The sequence below is a fragment of the Poromitra crassiceps genome (assembly GCF_964638095.1).
Source record: "Poromitra crassiceps genome assembly, chromosome: 17".
Lineage (NCBI taxonomy): Eukaryota > Metazoa > Chordata > Actinopteri > Beryciformes > Melamphaidae > Poromitra > Poromitra crassiceps.
The window spans coordinates 16435892-16453105 of record NC_139635.1 but is presented as its reverse complement, the minus strand read 5'-3'; the positions used below and the strand labels follow the sequence as shown (position 1 = coordinate 16453105).

At 43.9% G+C, this 17214-nt stretch overlaps 2 protein-coding genes across 13 annotated transcripts in view; one reads left to right on the top strand and one right to left on the bottom strand.

Moving 5' to 3' along the window:
• Nucleotides 1-17214, top strand: part of LOC310792050 (cAMP-responsive element modulator-like) — a 208574-nt gene that overhangs the window by 72940 nt on the left and 118420 nt on the right. The window lies entirely within an intron of this gene.
• Nucleotides 1-17214, bottom strand: part of LOC310792041 (uncharacterized protein) — a 152867-nt gene that overhangs the window by 40276 nt on the left and 95377 nt on the right. For all 12 annotated transcript variants that reach the window (XM_083653726.1, XM_083653722.1, XM_083653729.1 and 9 more), the window contains one exon: nucleotides 1204-1241. In XM_083653726.1, the coding sequence (XP_083509852.1) occupies nucleotides 1204-1241 (38 nt within the window). The remainder of the gene's footprint in view (nucleotides 1-1203; nucleotides 1242-17214) is intronic.

The window sequence follows — 17214 nt, the reverse complement described above, 5'->3', positions numbered from 1 at the left end:
CAAGTAAAGTTTGTAACATTAGGTGCGACTTGAATAGTCCAGCTGCTACTGTATAAAGTCAATATGACCATGTTGAAAACTATCTAGAAACATACTGGTGTTTGTTATGCCGAGATGGCCTGGCTGCTGTCAAATTCACAAAATGTTTTATTATTCGCGGAACGTCAGAGGGCGAACCACGGCATTCAGGTGATTTTCTTCTTCAAGCAATTAAGACAACGTGACAATTTCTGACACACAAGCAGAATGGACATTTTTCACAAATAACCTGAAAAAACTAAGAATAGAGGTTGCAAACGGTAAATTGCTTGTTAAATCAGTTAGTCAGATTATGCCTGACATTGTTGTCGAGTAGCAATGATTGAAGCTTGATGTGCTGAGCCTCAATCAAGCATTATTAATTTTCACTGCTCTGGCTAACGTCATTAGACATTGATTAACTGAATGCTATAATGCTAACTGTTACTTTGAACATCCATTTGCAATGATTCTGGCTGGATATTAACTATTGTAAATTTGTCACAATGAATGCACTTTGTGTACAATGTGTAAATACATTTTATATTGATTGTTTAGGCCTAATTATTTGTAAAGCCACAACACATTAGAGATGTGTATAGTTCTATATAGATTTAGCCTCTTCAGTTTGCTCTCGAATGCACCAGGTTGATGAATTTTATTTTAGAATGTACAAACTTTTCTTCCGGGGGAGAATTCCCCCGGACTCCCGTTGAGGGTCCAAGGCCCATCCCACAGCCAGCTACTTTTCCTATCTGGCTGGCTACTCAGAAATGTGGGGAACCCCCCGATATACCTTGTAGGGCTATATGATTCAGATTAAGTTGTTCTACTCTCATATTTTGTCTTGTATATCGGTCACGCCGGTGCTGGTGAGAAAGCTGCCTCAAAAGTATAGTTTACCCACTTTTGTTTAACCACTACAGCACTGGTCTTGATCCTAAAATGATCAGGTTCCACCCTGCAGACTCAACTTTGATGACTCAGACTCGACTCAGGTAATGAGGACTCGACTCAGACTCTTCTTTAGTGACTTGGACTTGAACACTGGGGACTTGGGACTCGAGACTCAACTTGGACTTGAGTGACTTCACTACAAAACTGCTGTGTGTACATATACTTTCTATCTCAGTAGTTGAATGTGTGTTGCTTTGTTTTCATGAATCAAACTAAAGACACACTTACATTTCCGTTTCATCCACAGCACTCCACCATGGTCCAGCCTGGAGGAATAAACAGGGAATCAGTCAGATCACATGATGATGGGAACATTGGGTGGATCCCATTTGGTCATTATTTTTCCTCATCTCCTCTGTGAACCTGGATTGTCAGTTGGAATGTCCTCACATGCGCCATATTGACCTGACCTGTGACTGTGAGTCTGTGAAGCATTGTGTTGAGGCTCCTCCCACACAGGATGACAATGGTCTAAACTCACATTTTATCCACATAAAAACATTTAACAAAGTTCAGATTAATGTCTAATGCATCTACATTATGTCAACCTCTAATGAGCCTTGTCCACCTCATGAATGTAGATCAAGTTAGTGATTTTCCAGTATCTGCTGTCTGCTACATGTTCATGTTGTGAAGCAGCACTGATCAGAAAAACATCTATTGATTTTGAAAAGGTTTTTCGCAGCCTACGATTAAGAGAGTTTTTTTCATGCAACAAGGCTCCTAATGACAGCCCAATAAATACACATGAGCATACTGTTGCTGTTGTTAATGACATTTCTTCCAACATTCCTCCCCATCGGGAGCATGATAACCCGAATAGGGTATCTTTCCTTTCGGGGCAAAATCTAGTTTTTGGCCCCCCAAATATAGAAATGCTTCATTAGATACCTACTGTAGACTTGTAGAAAAGATGGCATGGGTATTTTGAATAAGAGGAAAGAGTACAGAGTATTCAATAACTTATCAAAAAAGGAACGTGATGCTCTGACAGAACTAAAGGATGACACCAGCATTGTCATAAAACCTGCTGACAAAGGTGGTGCAATTTGCATACTTAAACGGGCTGATTACATCAAAGTTGAACGACAATTGTCTGATCCTATTTACTATGAAAAACGTATAAAGGATCCAACCTTTGAATATAAAAATGAAATTGATGAGAAACTAAATGCATTTTTGGAATCAGGAGAAATCACAAAAAAAGAGTGTGATTTCATGAAAGTGGCCTACCCCACTATGCCTGTTTTGTATATCTTACCAAAAATCCACAAAAGTCTGGTAAATCCACCTGGGAGACCCATTGTATCTGCCATCGGCTCATTAACTGAGAACATTTCCAGCTATGTAGACTTTTTTTATCAAGCCCTTTGTCACTGCCCTCCAATCCTCAATGGATATGATCAACATTTTAAAGGCAGTGGATAATTTAAGTAGTGATACACACCATCACGATGGACATACAGAATTTATTTACCAATGATGACCACCAGGGCGGCCTGAATGCTTTGACCCATTTTTTGGATACCAGACCCCATGGGACTATACCCAGCACTCAATGTTTACATGAATTATGCTGTCTAACAATGTTTTTATGTTTGAAAATGTGTCTTCTTTATACAGGCAATGCAAAGGAACAGCCATGGACAGTAAAATGTCCCCTAATTTCAGTTCCCTATATGTAGCCTGGTTTGAAAATGACTTTGGCTGCGTTTCCCAACAAAGAAGCTTCTTAAGGAGTTAAGAAGCTTCTTAACTCATTCATGGCCAAAGACGTCTTTAACGTCTTATCAGGAATGTGCCTCCCCGCCAAAGACGTGTTTCACGTGTTTTTGTTTTTATTCGTGTTTAGCGTAGTTCAAAGACTTCCCCAGCCTGTGACATGGTATCAGGTCCCTGGCCTCAAAGACAAGCCGACAACACGTGAACAAACAACTATGCAGCTGTTGTTTTGAAATGGGGGAGGAGGAAGAACAGAAAACGGAGAAACGCTGCCTGTTGCAGAGTAGGAGAAACACCATTGAAACGCCCCTCGGCGTGCTGCGCTGGTCGCATTGCTGCAGGGCAGCGAACCTGGATGAGTTGTTCGCGGTAGTCAAACCCGTGACCAACATGATCGATCCGGTTCCAGCGCCTGGTCCCAAACCCAAGCCGGACCCGGTTCCTGTGTCCCAGGCGGAACGAGAGGAGGAGGAGGAGAACGAGGAAACCACAGCAAAAGACAGGAGCCATTTTTCACAGCGCATTTGTGCCGTGCATCAAAGACCCGCCGGGATTACATTGAAAGTGACTATAGGCTCTTTCAAACACAGATCACGCAAAATTGTAGTTCGGTTAGCCCGTAAAGCTTGGCAGCCTCGCCACACATTTTGTTACGATGCAGAGGCAGAGGAGGCTAGACGCTGATCTCATACCAGTTTGGTGTTCTCCTCCTATGCTAATTTGCGGGGAGATCAATAGTGTTCCCTGGGAAGGAGCTGCGAACCAGCAGCAGCTGTGGACAGAACTCTCTCTGTGTGTGTGTGTGTGTCTGTCTGTCTGTCTGTCTGTCTGTCTGTGTGTGTGTGTGTGTGTGTGTGTGTGTTGATGTTACTCTACTGCTTTGGATAAAAGTGTCTGCTAAATGACGAAATGTAATGTAATGTAAAGAGACACACATGGGCCCCGCGCACACACACATGCACACTCACTCACACTGAGTAAACTGTATTGTTGAATGTAAAAAAAGCACTTCATGTATATATATATATATATATATATATTTTATTTTATTTGTCATTTGTGTCATAACAAATACTATTTACATGTCTGATGTCAATACAGTTCAAAATAAAAGAATTGAGAGCGAGTTCTGCCTGAGATTGTGTCCTTTACAAAAATGCCCTTTTCTCCTATTTCTCTTCTCAGAGAGACCTTTTTGGTGAAAACAGGGTGTATATAAATGGCTATAAGTAGAGTACAGAACATGCTAAAAGCTCACTTTTTTTTTCCTGGTGAACCCAGAGACGTACATCTTCATTTTGAGGTATTGCAAATCACTTTGGTGCTAATAGATAATTTACTGTGGGTCTTGAAAGATGACCAACAATTATGAAAATCTTTGGCCTGAGCTAAATATTGGCAGTCCTAAACTGGCCATGAATGAGTTAAAGGGCCCATATTTTGCTAATATAATGTATTATTATTTTATTGTTGGCCTCCAGTAGAGTAACTTATTGCATCATTCATAGTTGAAAAAACTCAGTTTATCTTGTACTGGCTCTCACTGCCCCCTTCAGTTCAGCCTCTGTATGAAACGCTCTGTTTTAGGTCCTGTCCCTTTAAGAACCCCCACCCTCCGGAAAATACTCCAGGAGGGCAGCGCGAGGAGTTTTTGTGCTTGGCCGCGGAACGTGATGCCCTGCTCGGCCAGCCGCCGAAGGAAATGTCCCGGCACAGCCCGGGCCGAGCGGAGCTAGGGGATAGATAGCTAGGGGGATGTTAATATATCAATTGATAGCCTTGCTTGTTACGCCCAAGTCACGTTTGTTATCGATGGTCAAATTCATTTTGACAATCCCTTGCTCGTTTATATAATTGTTTTACAGCTCCCTGCCCTGCCCCGTGAGCTTCACACTCAAGCCACAACACAACAGCTAATACAGCTAGTTAGCTAACTTCCCAAATGCTTGTGACTATAGTGTGCCTCTCCTAGCAAAGGCTACACGGACCAAACCAAAATGAGGACTTGGAGAAGTCAGCAAGTTGGACTAACGTTACAAGTTCTGAAAATGTGTGCCTTCGTCATTCATCGGTTGTTCATGTCTATGAAAGGCAGCTGTGCTGCTAGGCTAATAGCAAGTGCTAACGTTACCCAGCCGGTGGTAAGTGACGTTAGCGCTTCCTAGCTGCTAGGTACAACCGATGCTGGAATGAGACACATATTATCAGAACTTACCACTTCAGTCCTACATCCTGGCTCACTTCCAAGTCGTCTCCTTGTTTTGTGTGAAAGTGAAAGGCAGATACGGCCGAGACGAGTGGAAATTAGCAGCGCTACTACTAGGGTGGGGGCTAGGGTGTGCGCGCGCTGCGCGCCGGCCGGCCGCAACGCTTTGTTGCCAGGGTAACAAGTCCTGCCTGACGTCACCAAAACTATGGTTCTCGCACAAAATCGGCATAAATCCCAACACAGTCTCACAGAAAATTGTATAATAGCAACGTTTTGGAGCAACGTTGCTATGTTACAATTTCGGCTCGAAAATTGTAAAATGGTAACGTTCTGAGATCTTAGGGTTGGGGTTAGGGTAGGGGGAGGGGTTAGAAAGAGAAAATCTCCATAAACCATGCCCAAACCACGCCCACCGCTGTAGACACATACGTTACCATTTTACAATTTCTGAGCCGAAATTGTAAAATAGCAACGTTGCTATTTTACAATTTTTTTGGAGATTGGGTTGTAAATCCATGTCATCTCGTCTATGAGAGTTCATGGGCGGGATGGGGGGTTCATGGGGGTAACATTAAAACACTTTCACATATTTATTTGAAGCTTAGCCCATGTTTAATATGACCATCCAAGATTGTAACAACATATATATGATACAAAATTAAGAAATGCATAATAGGGCCCCTTTAAGGAGTTAAGAAGGCTCCAAAGAAGAGTTTCCCAAACGCCTTCTTAACAGCCTTCTTAACACATCGCTAAAGAAGGCTCTTAACACATTCACTGCCAACCGTTTTTTCCAATCAGTAGGTAGCTTCTGCCAAGGTTTTTTTTGAGGATTCTGGCTCATCTTTCAAGAGCCTAGTCCTAGCCTTTCTGCTAGGACTTTGTGAACACAAAATATCTCAAAAGAACTAATAGAATGTGTGCTTTCTCTGTCTAAAAGAGTTAGTTTTTATCATGTTCTGTTATGTAGGCATTAGCAGTTGAATACAGCATGGTTTCAGAGATTTTCAAAGAGTTTTGAGATAAATGGATTTTTAGAACCACCTCACGTGCCTGTGATTATGGGTGCCCTTGGGCAAGTGTGTATACTGTATTGTGTGTGTGTGTGTGTGTGTGTGTGTGTGTGTGTGTGTGTGTGTGTGTGTGTGTGTGTGCGTGCGTACACTTATTCCACAGTAAGCATAAGCTAAGAGAGAGAGAGAGAGAGAAAGAAAGAGAGAGAGAGAGACTAAACTACCGTAATAGTTTAGTCCAATATAACAGCACCCCCCCCCCCCCTCTCTCCTTCAAACTCCTCCCTCCGTGGGTGTTCTCCTCCTCCCTCCGTGGCTCTGCAGCGGGTGTATCACAAGCGAGTCTGCTGCCTGTCTATGCTGCCTGTCGGCCCCTCGTCGGGCGAGTTGAGAAAAACTGTTGAGAGCTGAGATGAAGCTGCATGCGATTCTGGGCTTTATGCTGCGTGTTTCAAAGTGTGTTGCACCCAGTCTATTTTTGGAATCCCCCGCCGCGTTGTGCGCCAGCGCGAAAGCGTTTTCGCCAAACCATTCTATGAGAATGGCTTCCTCACGCTGTTTTTGCTCGGCTTCCTCTAGTTTGGAGAGCACTGTCGCCACTTAGTGGGTCGGTAAAATAGGTTATACACATTCAATAGCTCCCATATTTTTATAGGAGATGTAAAAGGGTTTGATCCACGTCCCACCGTCAAAAAAAATAATAATAATTTGACGAGATTTCTCGTCCACGGCAGTCAACCGTTGGTTTCTGCTTGACGAGATATCTCGTCCACGGCAGTGAACGTGTTAAGAAGCATCTTAACTGGAGCTGTCCACCATCTCGATGTGAGAGGTCCTCTGCGGCACACTAGATGGCACTCTAAGCCCACCAGTGGGCCACGACCCAGTGGTTGGGAAACATTGTTGTAGAATAACGTAATCGTGGTCATGTTAAACAAGAACTTCTTCTATTAAACATATTTATTTCAGACATGGACTGCAGTTCAAATTGCTTTATATACACAGCATACAACAAAAGTGCGAGAAACACTACAGAATTTAAGCAACCTTGGGTTCTGTGAAAGGTGAAATCCACAACATTCTTATTATAAAAGGAATCCATTCTGATTAGAGGAATATAGCCTACGGTAAAATATTTAAAACACAAGTAACGATACATAGAGGGGAGATTTTCAAGTGTTCCCCAATTTTAAACACTAAAGGGTGCATGAAAGAAAGGAAAAAGGGAAAAACACAAGAGGAACAGTGGACACAAGTATCTCCTTTTGCCTGAAGCGGCTGGATCTGCCAGTGTTCCGTCATTAAGAAGGTGTTAAGAATGCCCCAGACCCTTCTTACAAAACCTTTTTAACGAAAGATCATCTTAGCGCTAAGAAGCATTTGAGAAATGCAGCCTTCTTAACGAAAGATCATTTTAGGCTAAGAAGCAATCGGGAAATGCGTTGGGTTCTTACGGGAGCCTTAAGAAGGGTCAAAGAAGCTTTTGGGAAACGCATGCCTTCGTAACGAAAGACATCTTAGGCTAAGAAGCAATTGGGAAACGTGTTTGCTTCTTAACTCATTCAGGGCCAATGACGTCTTTGACGTGTTATCAGGAATAGCCCAGAGGGCCAATGACGTCTTTGACGTGTTTTTGTTTTTATTGGTGCAGCGCCTGCAGCAAACACTTGCCCAGCCTGTCACACAGACACAGGTCCCTGCCTTCAAAGGGTAGCCGACAACACGCGATCAAACACATACCGCAGCTGTTTTTTTGAAATGGGGGAGGTGGCAAGAAGACAAAAGCCGTGAGAAACGCTTCCTCTTTGCAGAGTAGGAAAGAGACGCCATTGTGTACGGTTGTGACAGTGTGCTGAGTTGAGTTGAAGTTGAAGTTGAAGAGATTACAGTAGCTAGTAGCCTATAGTCGTCAGTTTAGTTAGCGTTAGTTAGTTGTAGTATAGTCTGTAGTTTAGTTTAGTTAGTTAGTTGTAGTAGTCATAGTCTAGTCAGTCATGGTGAAGTCAAAAGAAAAGACCAAACACCGCATCGCCCCTCGGCGCGGCGGTGCCCGAGCTGTTCGCCTTGCTGCTGGCCTTGCTGCTGGGCAGCGCACACTGGATGAGATGTTTGCGGTTGTCACACCCGTGACCACCATCGATCCGGTCCCAGCGCCTGGTCCCAAACCCAAGCCTCCTGTGTCCCAGCTCGAACGAGACGAGACTGAGTCAGAACTTAGTGACGAGGAGGAGATCGGGGGCAACACAACAGACATGATTCCCCAGGACGAGCCATTTTCCAGGGCGCATTTGCGAGACGAGACTGAGTCAGAACTTAGTGACGAGGAGGAGATCGAGGGCAACACAACAACAGACATGATTCCCCAGGAAGAGCCATTTTCCAGGGCGCATTTGCGCCGTGCAAAGACGCCCCGGGATTACATTGAAAGTGACTTTGACTCTCAGCCATCAACCTCCCATTCTTCTGAAGAGGAGATGGTCACACCGTCGCCAGCTGTCCATGTCGAGGGCGAGGAGGACTGGAATCCAATGCGACAGGACCCCGATGATCGTGGTAAGGAGTAATTTTGTTGTTTATATATATGCATATTGTACAGACAGTACCAGTACCAGTACCAGCTTCACGCACAAAGTCCCAGTGATGATGTCATCACACTCACACAAAGTCCCAGTAATGATGTCGTGTGTGTGTGTGTGTGTGTGTGTGTGTGTGTGTGTGTGTGTGTGTGTGTGTGTGTGTGTGACTACTGACTACACTGTCTCTGCATTCTATGATCGTATAGTTTACTGAGACTAGTACACTACACTGTCTCTGTACTAAATGTGATTATATAGTTTACTGAGACACTACACTGTCTCTCTGTACTAAATGTGATTATATAGTTTACTGAGACACTAGTACAATACACTGTCTCTGTACTAAATGTGATTATATAGTTTACTGAGACACTACACTGTCTCTCTGTACTAAATGTGATTATATAGTTTACTGAGACACTAGTACAATACACTGTCTCTGTACTAAATGTGATTATATAGTTTACTGAGACACTACACTGTCTCTCTGTACTAAATGTGATTATATAGTTTACTGAGACACTAGTACAATACACTGTCTCTCTGTACTAAATGTGATTATATAGTTTACTGAGGATATGTTGCTTTTATTTCAGATGAGGACGAGCCGAGTGTTGCAGAACCCACCACATCTAGTAAACAACCGAGATCAAAAGGTAAGATCTTGTTTCCCTCTTTTGTGTCTTTGTCCAAAATGGCTGATCTACAAGCTCACAATTATACATGTTGTGTGTGTGTTGTAAATTGTATTGTAATGTATGTATTTCTTTATTTACAGGCCGTGGTGCAGATGGAGAGCGAATGGAGGGACAGCAACCCAAGAAGAAGGGGAAAAAGAAAGACACCAAAGGTATGTTCATTTTCCCTCTTTGCCCAATATAGCTGATCTACAAGCTTGTGTGTGTGTGAGTGTGCTATAGTAATGTATTTGTATTTCTATATTTTTATAACACCTATCCTGTATCCAGAGCAGCAATGGTACTGCATGGATGAGGTGCCGTGGGAGCCGGAGGACATCCCGTTCACTGCTGTTCCTGGCCTGCTGAACAGTGCTGCTGCGCTGGAGTCGGACAAGCCGGTCGACTTCCTTGAACTCATCCTTACGGAAGAGCTGCTCCAGTATGTTGTGGACCAGACCAACTTATATGCACAGCAGACAATTGAGGCTGGCGCAACAAGTGTGAGGATCGAGGCATGGAAACCTGTTGACATTCCAGAACTGAAGGCCTACCTAGGGCTCCTTTTCCTGACTGGGCTCATTGTAAAGCCTGACCTAAAGACTTACTGGTCCACGAGCGAGGTGATGGAGACCCCCTATTTTGGTAAGACAATGTCCCGAAACAGATTCCAGATCATTACACGTTTCCTGCATTTTACTGACAACACAGCAGTGAGAAACAAGGATGACAGGTTGTTCAAAGTCCGCCCAATCTTAGACATGCTAGTGAACAAGTTCCAGGAACTCTACCAGCCAGGCCAGAACATCTCAATAGATGAAGGAACTTTACTGTGGAGAGGCAGATTGAGTTTTAAAGTTTTTAACCCACAGAAACCTGTGCGTTACGGTATAAAAAGTTATGTGTTATGTGAGTCCCAGACAGGATTTTGTTATAATTTGATGCCTTATTGTGGAGAGGGTAAATCTCTTGTAGATACAGTGTGTGGTCTCCTGTTGGGGCTGGAACAGCAGGGCTACAAACTGTATATGGATAACTTTTATAATTCTGTTACCATGTGTGATATCCTGCTAAATCTGGGGACACATGTATGTGGCACACTGCGAAAGCATAGAGGAGAACCACCAGCTGTACACCATGCTGAGAAGGCCACCCTGCAACCAGGGGGCAGAATTGCCTTCCACACTGACCGGGTGCTGTGCTTGGCATGGCGGGACACAAATGTTGTCAGAATGGTGTCCACATTTCACCAGGACGAGATGAGACAGGTCTTGACATGGAAGAAAGGTGTGAGGGGGAAGGTGGTGAAGGAGAAGCCTGTCTCTGTGATAGAGTATAACCAGTCGATGAACGGTGTTGATAGGCTAGATCAAATGATTTCGTACTATCCGTTCATCAGGAAATCCTATAAATGGACTACTAAATTTGTCATGTACATGTTCGAAATCTGCCTCCACAACGCCTTCGTCCTGTACAGAGCTAAAAACCCACAGGGCACAGTGCAGACCATGCATGCATTCCAGGAGAGTCTGATACAGGCGTGGACCACTGCCACAAAGCTCCATAGAGCTCCATATGCTGACCGTCCGAGTAGGCTGTCTGCCAACCTGGCAAAGCATTTCCTTGTCAGGAATGACCCCACCCCCAACAATGACAACCCAGCAAAGCGATGCAAAGTGTGTAAGACCAACGACAAGAGAAAGGAGACACGTTTCCAGTGCAACTTCTGCCGCATCCCCTTGTGCAGGGTCCCCTGCTTTGAGGTCTACCATGACACTCTGAACTATAAAGACTAGGGGTGTCACGATACACTAGGTTCACGATACGATACAATAGATGATATTGGGTTCACGATAACAATACGATACGATATTTTTTGCGATCGATTTGTAATTTGAGGGGGCATCTTTCATGCTAATTTGAGTAATTTCACCATTTTCATCCTCCGTGTCTGTAACGTCCCTCGTCTGTTCAAACAAAGCAATGAAAAGGAGAGCGAGCATGCAATCAGATGCAGATCAGTGCCACCATGTTCAGCTTATTTTTCTCGCGATATGAGATTTCATCTCAACGATACATATTGTCACGTTTTGATATCGCGATATATTGTGGGACGATATATTGTGACATAAAGAGTAAATTCCCCTCAGTGGTAGAACGAACTCCCCACTGAGGTCAGGACGATTTTTTTGCGATCGATTTGTAAGTTGAGGGGGCATCCTTCACGCTAATTTGAGTAATTTCACCATTTTCATCCTCAGTGTCTGTAACGTCCCTCGTCTGTTCAAACAAAGCAATGAAAAGGAGAGCGAGCATGCAATCAGATGCAGATCAGTGCCACCATGTTCAGCTTATTTTTCTCGCGATATGAGATTTCATCTCAACGATACATATTGTCATGTTTTGATATTGCGATATATTGTGGGACGATATATTGTGACATAGAGTAAATTCCCCTCAGTGGTAGAACGAACTCCCCACTGAGGTCAGGACGGCCGAATCCCTGCCCATCTTTCGCCGAAGATTGAAAACTCCTTTTCTTTTCTCAACTTTTTATTTTAGTTTTCAGTGAGTCCACCTTTGAAAAAAAAACTCACCTTTTCAAGCTCCACTTGAGTCCCTCCTGAACTAACCCTTTTGATGTAGCATCTCCCCCCCCCCTTCTCCACCCCAAACCCCCTCCCCCCATCCCCCATCTAGCATCTCCCCCCCCTTCTTCACCCCAAACCCCCCCCCCCAAAAAACAAAAAACAAAAAAAAAAACAAAAAAAAAACATTGATGTTTTACTCTACTGCTGCAAGGGTGTATCTGTGTAGATGATGTTCCACAGTTGATTCCACTAATGTTGACAATGTGACATTGTAAGTCGCTTTGGATAATAAATGACGAAATGTAATCTAAAGAGACACACATGGGCCCCGCGCACACACATTCACACTCACACTGAGTAAACTGCATTGTTGAATGTAAAAAAAGCACTTCATGTGTATATATATATTATTATTTTTTTGTCATTTGTATCATAACGAATAGTATTTACATGTCTGATGTCAATACAGTTCAAAATAAAAGAATTGAGAGCGAGATCTGACTGAGATTGTCTTCTTTACAAAAATGCATTTTTCTCCTGTTTCTCTTCTCAAACAGACTTTTTGGGTGAAAACAGGGTGTATATAAATGGCTATAAGTAGAGTACAGAACATGCTAAAAGCTCACTTTTTTTTTCCTGGTGAACCCAGAGACGTACATCTTCATTTTGAGGTATTGCAAATCACTCTGGTGCTAATAGATAATTTACTGTGGGTCTTGAAAGATGACCAACAATTATGAAAATCTTTGGCCTGTGCTAAATATTGGCAGTCCTAAACTGGCCCTGAATGAGTTAAGGGGGCCTTAAGAAGGGTTAAAGAAGCTAAGAAGCTTTTGGGAAACGCAGGCTTTGTCTTTTCCACTGTAAACCCATTCCTCAAGAATATAAAACTATGGAAAAGGTATGTTGATGATATTCTTATAATATATGATGGTTCTGCTGAGAGTCTTATGATTGTCATTGTATTTACACTGCTGGTTGATGTCAATATGAGTGGATCAAAGGCTGGTTCTGCTGCTGCTGCAAAAGTTGGTGATGATGCTGAACATGAAAAAAGAAATGTCATACTCACTGAAAAGGCCTTGGCATGTAAAATTGAAAAGCTTCAGAAGGAACGCAAAACCAGACTGAATAAAATAAAGGGTGTTATCACTGCTTTGAAAGAGCTCATGGGAAGTGATGACAACACCAAACAAGTGCAAACTCAGCTGGATGTCTTGATGCAATTACATGAGCATGCAACTTCACTGCACGAGGAATTGATGTATTTAATACCTCTGGATGAGCAGCAGAAACAAAATGAGTGGTTTGCAAGCATCAACAATTACAACAACGGCTTTATTGAGGATGTGAAACACTGGCTCTCTGAAAGTGACAAACTGGTCTCAAGACCGATGAACAGTGAGGAGCTGGAAAATCCTCCAAGTCTGAAAGTGGATGGGCTACAGCCTAACAGTGAGGAGTTGGAAAGTCCTCCAAGCCTGAAAGTGGATGGGCTACAGCCCAACAGTGAGGAGTTGAAAAATCCTCCATGCCTGCAATTGGATGAGCCACAGCTTCACAATAAAATTCTCTCAGATCAGAATGTCTTACCTGGAATAACACATGATGACATTAAGGCAAGTGACAGCATCTCAAATGTTGGCAGACGGTATGGTCCAAAATCTAGAGCCACCAGTATTCGGACTTCAAGTACCTCTACTACCTCCACTCGTGTTAGAGCTTGAAGCTGACATGGCTGCTCTTCTCGCTCGTCAAAGATTGCTTCAGGACAAGCATGATCTGGAGCAGGAGGAGGAGAAGATCAGGAAAAGGAAAGAGCGATTGGAGCTCGAAGTGGAGATAGCAGCTTCAAAGGCTAAAGTGGATGTCTTGAGAGCTTCAAGAAGTAGCGTGAAGGGCAGCATATCTCATAAATCTGATGCTATGCAATCCTATCTTGACAAAATGGATAGAGGTGCCCATGCTGCTCTTAATGTTCATGCTGATTCATTTGTGCCTTCTGGGCAAGGACAAAACAATCCAACCTCAGCCAGTGCTCTTCAGTCTCATTTGACTAAGCCTAATGAAACAGACTGTACGGTGGGTGATCAACCTCAAATACTCCAGCAGACATCGACCAAGTTCAGCATGGCTTATAACACCTGACATTTCAACATCTCAGTCTGGAGGTGTACATGTTCCTGTTAATGCTGATGATAACAACTTGTTGTCCATAATGGCACGGCAAAATGACATAACTGCTATGCTGGTGCAACAACAAAGTCTCTCATCTTTGCCAAATAGAGAAATTCAAGTGTTTGATGGAGATCCTCTAATGTTTCATGCTTGTATGAGAGCCTTTGTGCAGAATATTGAGCAAAAGACAACTGATGCAAGTGACTGCCTGCACTTCCTGGTGCAGTACACCAGAGGTCAACCTCGAGAGCTTGTTAGAAGCTGTCAACAAATGCCTGCAGACAGAGGCTATATCAAGGCGAAAGCTCTGTTGGAACAACATTTTGGAAATGAGCAAAGGATCTCATCAGCTTATTTGGACAAAGCCCTCTCATGGCCAATAATTAAAGCAGAGGATGTGAAAGCGCTCCAAGGTTATGGACTCTTTTTAAGAGGATGCTGTAATGCTATGGGTGAAATACAGTACATGTATGAGCTCAACATGCCTGCAAATATGCTGACAATAATAAAGAAGTTGCCATACAAATTAAGAGACAACTGGAGGACGGCGGCATGTGATATTCAAGAAAGGCATCATCGTAGAGCTGCGTTCCCTGACATTGTGGATTTCATTGAGCATCAGGTAAAAATAGCAGCTGATCCTGTATTTGGTAATATACAAGACATTCAGAGAACAGTGCAAAGCAAAGACGGCAGCAAAGATAATTTTCAGCGTCGTATACGTGAGAAAGGAAGTAGTTTTGCAACTACAGCCACTTCTATGGATGGAAAGGCCTATAAGAAGAATGAAGGAGGTTCACTGCACAAAAGGGCTTGGCTGTACTGCAAGGGTGAACATGCACTGGAATTGTGCTCTCTATTGGGAAAGAGGGCACATCATGACAACATGGCCTTCCTGAAAGAGCATGGAGTCTGCTTTGGCTGCTAGGGCACATGTCTAAGGACTGCAGGAGGCGATTGTCATGTAAAATATGTGGATCCAGACATCCTAGCATGCTTCACATTCACCCAAAAGACAAGGAAGCAGAGAAGAATCACGCTGTTGCAGCTGATATGAACACAGCGGTGGGCAGTGCTCTGGTGGCGGTGCAAACTAGTGGTCTCACCGGGGCCGGTGAGCCGGACTGCAAACTCTCCATCGTCCCAGTCAAGGTCAAGTCTAAAAAGGGCCATACATTTGTCCAGACTTATGCCTTTTTGGACCAAGGTAGTTCAGCATCGTTTTGCACAACAAGTTTGATGAATAGGCTGGACATCTCGGGAAGAGGAACAAAGATTCTCCTACGCACAATGGGCCAGGAAAAGGTTGTGGGAAGTTGCATTGTATCTGACCTTGAGGTAGCTGGCCTAAACCTGCCTGAAATTGACTCGGATGTTGAGCTTTTAATCGGATTGAAGCTCTGGAACCCATAAAGGTGATTCCAAGTGAAGATGGAGGACCATATGCTATTCAGACCATGCTGGGCTGGACTGTTAATGGGCCATTGTGTACTGGTGGAGCAGACTGTGATCAACCTAGCATCACTGCTAATCGTATTTCAGCTGTGAGATTGGATGAACTGTGGAAGCAGCAGTTTCAAGTGGACTTCCCCGAGTGCAGCCAGGAAGAACAATTGGGTCCATCAAGGGAAGATTGTCAGTTCATGGAAATGGTTGAAAGCACAGTTAAGATGGTGGATGGTCACTACACCATTGCCTTACCTTTAAGAAAAAGGGACGTGTGCATGCCTGATAACCGCAAGCTAGCTGAGCAATGTGCCCTGAGTCTGAAGAGGAGGTTTCAGAAAGATGCCACATTTCATGCAGACTATGCTGCCTTCATGCATAATGTCATTGCTTGTGGTTATGCTGAAAAGGTGCCTGCTAAAGATCTGGTGTATAGTCATGGCAAAGTTCGGTACATTCCGCACCATGGTGTATACCATCCAAAAAAGAAGAAGATCAGAGTGGTGTTTGACTGTGCTGCATCTTTCCAAGGGACATCATTGAACACACAGTTGCTGCAGGGACCTGATCTCACCAGCTCATTGATCGGGGTCATAACCAGATTCAGGAAGGAACCTGTTGTTTTGATGGCAGACATTGAGGCCATGTATCATCAGGTGCGTGTGCCAGCTGAAGATTCTAACCTGCTAAGGTTTCTCTGGTGGCCCAGTGGGGACTTTTCTCAGAAGAGTACAGGATGCTAGTCCATCTTTTTGAAGCAACTTCATCGCCAAGCTGTGCGAACTTTGCTCTTCGAAAGTGTGCAGAGGATAACAGAGACTCCTTCAGTCAGCAGGTGGTGGATACCATTATGCACAGTTTCTATGTGGATGATTGTCTCACTTCAGTGCCCTCTGAGTCTCAGGCTGTAGCTCTCTATCGCAACCTTTGAGCCATTTGTGCCAGAGGCGGCTTTCAGCTAAAGAAATGGACAAGCAACAGCCGAAATGTGCTTGCTGCTATACCTGAAGAGGAGAGGTGGAAGGAAGTGAAAGAGTTGGACTTGGATTATGACACACTCCCTGTTGAAAGAGTATTGGGCGTGCAATGGTGTGTGGTATCTGATGCATTCAAGTTCAAGATCACAATTCAAGATCGACCTTTAACTCGTAGAGGGATCCTGTCTATGGTCAGTTCAGTCTATGACCCACGTGGAGTGCTGGTGCCAGTGGTGTTAAAGGCCAAGTTAATCTTGCAAGAGCTGTGCAGGAAAAGCCTTGGGTGGGATGACATCATACCTGAACCCATTGCAATGGAGTGGGCAAAATGGATGCAGGAGCTCCACCTACTGGAGGACTTCAAAGTCAGCAGATGTTTCAAGCCTGTGAACTTTGGAGCTGTGACTTCTGCCCAATTACACCATTTTGCAGACGCAAGTGAGGTGGGTTATGGAACGGTTACCTACTTACTGATGCGGAACATCAATGCACAGTCTTGCAGTGTTCTTATCATGGGAAAGGCAAGGGTGGCTCCCTTGAAGCCAATTACCATCCCCAGATTGGAGCTAACAGCAGCAGTAGTAGCAGCACGCATGGACAGATTGTGGAGAAAGGAGTTGCAGATGCCACTACTCGACTCTATCTTCTGGACTGACAGCACCTCAGTGCTGAAATATATCAACAACGAGACCTCCAGATTCCGAGCATTTGTAGCTAACAGGGTCTCTGAAATTCGTAAAACATCTCATGTAACTCAGTGGAGATATGTGAGCACCTCATGCAACCCTGCAGATCTTGCTTCCAGGGGACTTGGAGTGGAGTTGTTCCTCAAGGATGCAAAATGGCTATC